This window comes from Hevea brasiliensis, chromosome 11, assembly GCF_030052815.1.
Source record: "Hevea brasiliensis isolate MT/VB/25A 57/8 chromosome 11, ASM3005281v1, whole genome shotgun sequence".
Classification (NCBI taxonomy): Eukaryota; Viridiplantae; Streptophyta; class Magnoliopsida; order Malpighiales; family Euphorbiaceae; genus Hevea; species Hevea brasiliensis.
In genome coordinates, this window is record NC_079503.1 from 98,151,668 (window position 1) to 98,162,010 (window position 10,343).

Sequence of the window (10,343 nt, forward strand, 5' to 3'; positions counted from 1 at the left end):
ATATATATATATATATTTAAATTATTTTATTTTATTATTATTTAATATTTTTCTTTTATATTTTGGATATGTAGGAGATTCAAATATTCATTATGTCAGCTGAATTGTCTCTCTTTTATTGAATCTAGCTATTATTTTGGAGGTTCCAGGTGAGTGGTAATTATAGTACATGGCACCGTTTTAGTCCCTTTTAAAATTTCTTAGCATTAAGTTTGTTATTAAATGAAATTTTAAATCAATATTTTAACAATTATTTTATATGTGATTTTCTAGAGTTTTATTTTATTATTGAATTTTATTTCGATTTTGATTAAATAATTGATTTTGTCAACTATCTCTGCATTAGACCCATTAGAATTCCGGGAACAGGCCTTTAATGTATTTATATTGATTGATATTTGACTATAAAATTTACCGATGGGTTATACTGAATTGATTTGAGATTGATTTGATTTTATTGACTCTCTGAAACTATTGAAATACACTATTGGAATTGCACTATCAGTTATTATTTGCTATCTGAAATTTTTTATTGATTTTGATTGATTTGTACAAATTGATTTTCTATTTTGAATTGGTACCTGTGCCCAGTATCTGTTTCTGTTATCTGGCCCCGCCGTGTGGACTATCACGGTATTAGGTTGCATTGTTGAGTCATGCATCATTGCAGTTTATGGTTTGCATTAGTATCATATGCATTGATATCTGTGAAGGAGGAGGAAGGTATCTAATATCTGGTAGCGCGCTTACCATCTGGCCTTTGGTGATGTGGGGTATCATCACCCTGGTGCACTGTACCATAAAATTTTTATTGAATGAATTTCTTTTATATATATGTTTTATGAAGTTATTTTATTAATGATTTTGACAGCATGAGCATGATTTTATTGAATAGAAAATTTATTGTGAAATTAATCAAGCGTCTGCCTGTTCCTATTCCGTTGTGTGCTATAATTATCATTCACTGAGCATCTAGCTCAAACCACGTTTTCTCTGCATGCATTATCATTTGGATCGGTAGAATTCTGGTGATCCAAATATTCACCAATTTTCGGAGAGGGACAACTTTGATTTGTTCTCATGGTATGCGAATTCATGTTTTCTCGGGCTAATAATTAGTTTAGTTTATTGAACAGTTTAACTTTTTATAAAAATAAGTAGAGACTACGCAGTATACCAAAGGTATATTTATGATGTTTATTCAGCATTTTGTTTATTTGGATTTTGTCTATTTTTGGGATTAGTAAGTGACAATATATTCATTCAAGATACTCTGATAAGGCTTGCATGATTTAAGAATACTTAAATTATGCGCCGGTCACGATTCAGAATTTTAGGTCGTGACAAAGTTGGTATCAGAGCTCGGTTGAGGTCTAGTAAACTTGCGGAGCATAGGATCCTTAACGTCTTTTCAGTTTATCATTGCTTTAGATGTCGGCGTCCTTCGTACCTTCTCACCTGTCTTAATTTGGCTCACATTTTCATATTTAATACTTGTTTATTAAAATGAATAGGTGCCTGAGTCTATTAAACGTAAGAAGAGAGCTAGGGCCAAGGGTCTTAATGGTGCAAACCTTGATCCAACAAGGGAGGTACCACCTCAAACTATTAATCAAACATCTGAACAGACGCTTATGGCTAAGACTGGGGCACAACCATTCCTTTGTTTCCCCATACTTTTCCATGATATTTAGTACACCACCTAATTTGTTAGAGTATCCTTTATCTGTATCAACACCTATGACGAACGCAATAGACACTAATATGGTGTATAGGGGATGTATAGTTCACATTGGAGATAGGGAATTAGCTACAGATATTGTTTCTTTAGATATATTTGAGTTTGATGTGATTTTAAGCATGGATTGGTTAGCCACTTATCACGTTTCATTGGATTGTCATAATAAAGTTGTACACTTTAAAATTCCTGGGGAGGCAGAATTTCAATTTCAGGGAGATCGCAGTATAGCCTCTAGTAATCTTATCTCTGTAGTGAGTGCTAGACGATTATTGCGAAAGAGGTGTAAAGGGTATCTAGCTTATGTTAGAGATGTTCAGGTAAAAGGTGCAGGTTTGGAGAATGTTGCAGTGGTTAAGGAGTTTCCTGATGTGTTTCCAGAAGATTTATCAGGTTTACCCCCGGAACGAGAGGTAGAGTTTGGTATAGACTTAGTTCCCGAAACTGAGCCCATATCTATGCCACCTTATCGTATGGCACCCGCAGAACTTAAGGAGTTGAAGGAGCAACTACAGGACCTACTAGATAAGGGGTTTATTCGCCCTAGTGTTTCTCCATGGGGTGCTCCTATGTTATTTGTACGAAAGAAGGATGGGTCTTTGAGAATGTGCATTGATTATAGGCAATTGAATAAGGTAACTATGCGTAATAAGTATCCTCTTCCACGCATAGATTACCTATTTGACCAACTTCAAGGTGTGAAGTATTTTTCCAAGATTGATCTTCGATATGGGTATCATCAATTGAGGGTCAAGAAAGAAGACATACTCAAGACAGCCTTTAGGACTAGGTATGGACACTACGAATTTCTTGTAATGTCTTTTGGTCTTACCAATGCTCCAGCCGCTTTTATGGATCTCATGAACAGAGTTTTCAAGCCTTTCTTAGATCAATTTGTTATAGTGTTCATCGATGACATTCTAGTGTACTCAAAGAGTAAGGAGGAGCATGAACAGCATTTGAGAATTGTCCTTCAGACCTTACGAGAACATAAGCTATATGCCAAGTTCTCAAAATGTGAGTTCTGGTTAGATAGTGTGGCTTCCCTAGGCCATACAGTATCGAAGGATGGGGTGTGCGTTGATAAGAAGAAAGTTGAGGCAGTGCTTCATTGGCCTAGACCCATAACTGTGTCAGAGATTCGTAGTTTCTTGGGTTTAGTAGGGTATTATAGACGGTTTGTTCAAGACTTCTCTCGTATTGCAGCACCTTTAACTAAGTTGACACAGAAGAATGTGAAATTTCAGTGGTCTGAGGCTTGTGAAAAAAAGTTTTTAGGAGCTTAAGACTCGTTTAACTACTGACACGATGTTAGCCCTTCCATCTGGATCAGGGGGTTATGTAGTATATTGTGATGCTTCTAGGATTGGTTTAGGATGTGTTTTGATGCAGCATGGACGGGTTATTGCATATGCTTCTCGTCAGTTGAAAAGACACGAGCAGAATTATCTAACTCATGATTTGGAAATGGCTGCAGTAATTTTTGCTTTAAAAATCTGGAGGCACTATCTGTATGGTGAGACTTGTGAAATCTTCACTGACCACAAAAGTCTCAAATACATCTTTGACCAACGTGATCTTAATCTTAGGCAAAGAAGATGGGTAGAATTGTTGAAGGATTATGATTGCACCATACAGTATCACCCTGGAAAAACTAATGTGGTGGCTGATGCTCTAAGCAGGAAGTCTTCTGGTAGTTTAGCCCATATATCTACCAAGATGAGGCCTTTGATTGGTGAATTACATGAGTTGCTAGATCAGGGAGTAAAGTTTGAAATCATAGCTGGATCATTCTTAGCACATTTTCGAGTTAGGCCTATCTTGATTGATCGAATTAAGGCTGCTCAAAAGAGGGATTCTCAGCTGTGTGAGATTATAGATAGTATTCACCAAGACCAAGCTCAAGGATTCATGTTGAATGATGATGGAGTTCTTCGTTATGGCACTAGACTTTGTGTCCCCAATGTTGATGAGTTGAGAAGAGAAATCATGGAGGAGGCACACCATTCTGCTTACACAGTACACCCAGGTTCAACTTAGATGTACCGTGATTTAAGGGAGCATTATTGGTGGGGTGGCATGAAGAGGGATGTTGTAGACTTTGTTGCTAAATGTTTGACTTGTCAGCAGGTTAAGGCAGAACATCAGAGACCATCTGGGTTACTTCAGCCATTGCCTATTCCCGAGTGGAAGTGGGAGCATATTGCCATGGACTTTGTTGTGGGTTTACCTAGTACACGAGGTGGTTACAATGCAATCTGGGTGATAGTGGACAGATTGACAAAATCTGCTCATTTCCTTCCTGTGAAGACTACATATGACTTTGCTAAACTTGCACAGTTGTATATAAACAAGATTGTTAGTCTTCATGGAGTTCCAGTTTTCATTGTCTCTGATCGTGGTACTCAGTTTACTTCTCGATTTTGGAAGAAATTCCAAGAAGCTTTAGGAACACGAGTAGACTTTAGTACTTCTTTTCACCCTCAAACGGATGGACAGTCAGAAAGGACCATACAGACATTAGAGGACATGCTTCATGCATGCGTTATGGATTTTGGTGGCTGTTGGGATCATCATTTGCCTTTAGTGGAGTTTGCTTATAATAACAGTTATCAGGCAAGTACAGAGATGGATCCATATGAGGCATTATATGGTCGAAAGTGTAGGTCACCGGTTTGTTGGGATGAAGTTGGAGAAAGAAGGCTTACTAGACCAGAGTTGATACAATTAACTTCAGAGAAGGTTCGACTAATTCGTGATTGACTTTTGACTGCTCAAAGTCGACAGAGAAGTTTTGCTGACCCTAAGCGTAAAGATGTAGAATTTATGATTGGTGATCATGTATTTCTGAGAGTTTCCCCTGTGAAAGGAATCATGAGGTTTGGGAAGAAAGGGAAGCTTAGCCCTCGTTTTGTTGGTCCATTTGAAATTTTGGAGAGAATTGGAGCAGTTGCTTACCGTTTAGCCCTTCCACCTAGTTTTGCACATGTACATCCAGTTTTTCATATTTCTATGCTTAGGAAGTATGTACCAGATCCATCTCATGTTTTACAACCTCAAACCATGCAATTTAGGGATGATATGTCATATGAGGAGCAACCAATAAAGATTTTAGATCGACAAATTAGGAAACTTCGATCTAAGGAAGTGGCTTTGATCAAAGTCTTGTGGCATAATCACTCAAGTAGTGAGGCCACATGGGAGGCAGAATCTGAAATGCGAACCAAATATCCTCACTTATTTGATTCTTCAGGTTAGAATTTTGTCTATTCAAATTCGGGAACCGAATTTTTTTAAGGGGGGAAGTATGTGGAAACCCATATACATTTATTATTTATTATTATTTTATTTTAATTAGCTTACAATAATTTAATATATTTATAAAAAATATATATTTTATTGGATGGTTTGCTTATTTATTTTTAGATATATATATGATTTTTGAAATTAAATATATATCTGCAATCTGAACAACCCAGTTCAATAATAACTCTTATCCCATTCTACACCTAATAGAACTCTTGAAATATATATATATATATACCATAATCATCTCTTCTGCTAAACTTTACTCTCAAAACCTGTTTGTCACCTCCTTTTTTCTATCAAATACTCTCAACAGGTATTTTCATTATCTTTTAAATTATTATTATATATATATATATATATATATATATATATATATATATATATATATATATATATATATATATATATGTATAAATATAAAATTTACTATTTATAATCTGATGTGCGCAGAAAATCCCTAAATTTTTACTTCTCTATTCATCACCTTCGATTCTGTTTCCAAGGTAAAAATTCTCATTCTTTATTCAATAATGGGTGAATTTGATTTTTTTTTTTCCTCGATTTGTTACAACTACTCTAGAAATTTATTTTTTTTCCTTTGATCATTGGTATTGAATTGGGTTGATCATGATTACTGTGAGATAATAACCTTCAATTTAGATTATATATATATAAACCTTTGTCCCCCTGTTCATCGAATTCTGTCCACCGAATTCGTCCCCCTGTTCATCCACATCGGCAAACCGAATTCGTCCCACCCAATATATATATATATATATATATTAAAATTATTTTATTTTATTATTATTTAATATTTTTCTTTTATATTTTGGATATGTAGGAGATTCAAATATTCATTCTGTCAGCTGAAATTGTCTCTCTTTTATTGAATCTAGCTATTATTTTGGAGGTTCCAGGTGAGTGGTAATTATAGTACATGGCACCGTTTTAGTCCCTTTTAAAATTTCTTAGCATTAAGTTTGTTATTAAATGAAATTTTAAATCAATATTTTAACAATTATTTTATATGTGATTTTCTAGAGTTTTATTTTATTATTGAATTTTATTTCAATTTTGATTAAATAATTGATTTTGTCAACTATCTCTACATTAGACCCATTAGAATTCCGGGAACAGGCCTTTAATGTATTTATATTGATTGATATTTGACTATAAAATTTACCAATGGGTTATACTGAATTGATTTGAGATTGATTTGATTTTATTGACTCTCTGAAACTATTGAAATACACTATTGAAATTGCACTATCAATTATTATTTGCTATCTGAAATTTTTTATTGATTTTGATTGATTTGTACAAATTGATTTTCTATTTTGAATTGGTACCTGTGCCCAGTATCTGTTTCTGTTATCTGGCCCCGCCGTGTGGACTATCACGGTATTAGGTTGCATTGTTGAGTCATGCATCATTGCAGTTTATGGTTTGCATTAGTATCATATGCATTGATATCTATGAAGGAGGAGGAAGGTATCTAATATCTGGTAGCGCGCTTACCATCTGGCCTTTGGTGATGTGGGGTATCATCACCACAGTGCCTTTGTACCATAAAATTTTTATTGAATGAATTTCTTTTATATATATATTTTATGAAGTTATTTTATTAATGATTTTGACAGCATGAGCATGATTTTATTGAATAGAAAATTTATTGTGAAATTAATCAAGCGTCTGCCTGTTCCTATTCCGTTGTGTGCTATAATTATCATTCACTGAGCATCTAGCTCAAACCACGTTTTCTCATGCATTATCTGTTTGGATCGGTAGAATTCTCGGTGATCCAAATATTCAGTCTATTTTCTGGAGAGGGACAACTTTGATTTGTTCTCATGGTACGCCCGAATTCATGTTTTCTCGGGCTAATAATTAGTTTAGTTTATTGAACAGTTTAAGTTTTTATTAAAATCTGTAGAGACTCCGCAGTTTACCTATGAGATATTTATAATGTTTATTCAGCATTTTGTTTATTTGGATTTTGTCTATTTTTGGGATTAGTAAGTGACAATATATTCATTCAAGATACTCTGATAAGGCTTGCATGATTTAAGAATACTTAAATTATGTGCCAGTCACGATTCAGAATTTTGGGTCGTGACAATAACTTAATAAATCAATAAAATTTTTCTCTAATTTTTTCCTTTAAGTCACTTTTAAACCGCCCCTAAACCGCTTTCAAACTGTCTTGAACCGTCATTTTTCAAACCGTTCTTTAAACCGTTTTAAACCGGAACTCGAACCGAAACCGACAGTTCAGGAATCGTCTTCTAAACCGTCCCATGATGGTTTGGTTCAGGTTCATGATTTCATTAAACTTAAACCGGCGGTTCTTGAACCATGGCCCACCTTACTTTATACTCTTTTAACTATGATTAAAAAAATAATTAAATCACTTAAATTATAATAAAATACTTTTTAATTTAATTACATTACTTTCTTACCTAATTAAGAGTGAAGTGATAAGATGAGTTTTAGAAGATTGTAAAAATAATTATTATGTTTAGTAGAGATAAAGGTAAAATTAAAAAAATATATAATCAATACTCTTTATTTTCTTAAAACTAGAAATAATTTTGGACAAAATAACTTATAAAAAATGATAGATAAAAGTGAACGTAGTAAGTATAAATTTTATGTATATTGATTTATTAATCTAATAATCTAGCGATTAAATTGTTTTGTTATATATTTTAAAAAGATTGAAAAAAAAAATTTTTTTTTTTTGAAGGGGAGGTATGCATAACGCATTCACAATGACTAAATACACGGAAGATTATATGAGGGTACAGACAGAGGGCTAAGCCAAATTATTATTATTATTACCATAACGGCCTGCTAAACACTCGTTAAAGCTCTTCAAAGTCAAAATCAGGATCCTAAAAAGTAAAAACTCAGTTTCAATGGCCATGAGCCATTCAATAGTACAAAATAAAAATTGCAATCCCCCATAAAAGGGAAGACCGGAAATAGTCTAATTTAATTGCTACTCGTGAGGTTATTCAAACTAGCGAGTTTCAACCATTTCTGTTTACCTGAATACTTTCAACACACTCCACCACCTGTATGTATAAATATATAACAATGCCGTAGGTAATGCCTCGAACCCAATTCATCACTCGGCTTTCCTCTTTAGGCCTGATTAATCATTCATACGATACCCAGTTTCATCAACATCGATCTCAACAATACTTTCATAACTAAAGAGGTAAAGAAACAAACATGGCAACCATTCAAGCTCCAAACAAGTTATTTTCCTTGACTTCTTCATCAAATTCTCGCAGAGGAATCATTAAAGCCACCATAAATGCACCAAAAATTTGGATTACTCCTCTCCCTCTGCCTAAGCTCTCTAGTAGAGGCTTGGTGGAGGAACTAGACAGGAGAAGTTGTTATGAAATGGCAACAACTACTTCCACCCCAATGGAAAAGGATTCCACTTCTTGGATCAATAATAATACTTCTGTAAGGCAAAGCATCGATGCTTCTGATCCTATGGTCATTGCCAGGCTCTATGCAATAATGGAGGTCGTGGCAGATAGGGTGGAGATGCATAAGAATATTGGAGAGCAGCGAGATAACTGGAACAATCTTCTTTTGACTTCCATTAATGCTGTTACTCTCACTGCTGCTACCATGTGTGGACTTGCAGCCGTAAATGCGAGTGGTGCACCACTTGTAGCCTTCAAGGTCTCCTCAACAGTACTCTATCTTGCTGCTACTGGTATGCTGGCAATAATGAACAGCATCCAACCTTCTCAACTAGCTGAAGAACAAAGAAACGCTTCCAGGTTGTTCAAGCAGCTTAATGCTCAGATTCACACAATGTTGGCTATTGGCAATCCTACTATTAGTGATGTGAATGAAGCAATGGAGAATGTTTTGGCTCTAGACAAGGCATACCCACTTCCATTACTAGGTGATATGCTTGAAAAATTCCCATCAACTGTGAAGCCTGCAGTTTGGTGGCCACAACAAAAGCAGAAAAAAGTCAAAAGGCTTGGAAGGAAGATGGATGGAAATGGTTGGAATAGAAAGATGGAAGATGAAATGAGAGAGATTGTTGGGGTTTTGAAGAGGAAGGACAAGGCAGATTACTTGAGGTTAGGTGAAATAGCCCTAAAAGTAAACAAGATATTGGCAATTTCAGGTCCTTTATTAACCGGCCTTGCAGCTATGGGGTCTGCTTTTGTGGGTACAAATCCATGGGCTGTGATAGTGGGAGTCGTTGGTGGCGCTTCGGCGAGCATTGTGAATACAATAGAGCACGGAGGGCAAGTTGGGATGGTATTTGAGATGTATAGGAGCACTGCTGGTTTCTTCAAGCTTGTGGAAGAGACAATAGAATCAAATATAAATGAAAGAGATGTGAGGACAAGAGAAAATGGAGAAATGCTTGAAATCAAAGTGGCTCTACAGTTAGGCAGGAGCCTCTCAGAGCTAAGGAATCTCGCAGCATCTTCTTCTTCAAGAAATGGGAAGGCTGCTGAAGAGTTTGCTAGCAAGCTTTTCTGATTGTTAGTAGTTTAATCATAGTCCAGTTAACTTGACACAATAAATATGTTGATTTTTGTACATAATCTAACAAAAAATTTTTCATAAATATATAAATCAATTTTATTCAGAAAATTCTCAGTTCTCCATTTCTCTTATTTTCCTTTCTCTAATTTTGAAATAACTGTGTTTAATAAGATGGGATCAAATAAAATCTTTAGTTCATACAAATTCATCAAATTTCTGTAAATTGTAATAAATTTAATGGTGAAGATGAATAACTCAATATATTTGTGCTAGCTGCTGTCTTATAATAGAGTTCTTATTATATGAAACCTTGTAGGAATATTATAATGATAATATTTTCCCTGATGTAATGTATTAGCTCCGAAAATACGGCCTTGTCCCTTCAGGTACTGGTCTCGTTGGCTTGTCTGTTTAAATCAGCTCGTTATTGTGTTGACTGCTGATAGTCAAAGTAGGAATGCTCAGCTCTCCACAAGGGCACCAAATGCAGCCAAATTGAGGGACACTTACTTAGTCTAATCTTAAAACCAATTGAACTTGAGAAGAGGAATTAGTCTAATTTCCCAATTAAAAATTCCAAGTTTCAAGATTTTTCAGCAACTTCCTCCACCTTACATAGATACCATATCAATTGATACCTCAAATCCAAAAAGCAATCAATTGATACCTCAAACCCAAAAAGCACTCCCTTCATGTCTTCAAATTTTCTCCAAAACCTAGCCCATTTTCTCAGTAACCAATTGCATCACCATCCAAAAAA

At 35.0% G+C, this 10,343-nt stretch overlaps 1 protein-coding gene across 1 annotated transcript; it reads left to right on the top strand.

Moving 5' to 3' along the window:
• Nucleotides 1-8,161: 8,161 nt before the first annotated feature.
• LOC110655983 (probable F-box protein At4g22030) lies at nucleotides 8,162-9,694 on the top strand. Its single transcript, XM_021812482.2, has one exon. It carries the CDS (start codon nucleotides 8,285-8,287, stop codon nucleotides 9,575-9,577), a length of 1,293 nt encoding a protein of 430 aa, XP_021668174.2. The 5' UTR covers nucleotides 8,162-8,284; the 3' UTR covers nucleotides 9,578-9,694.
• Nucleotides 9,695-10,343: the final 649 nt, after the last annotated feature.

What these genes read in the sequence shown, in the direction of transcription:
- LOC110655983 (XM_021812482.2), top strand. Translation starts at nt 8,285, where the DNA reads ATGGCAACCATTCAAGCTCCAAACAAGTTATTTTCCTTGACTTCTTCA.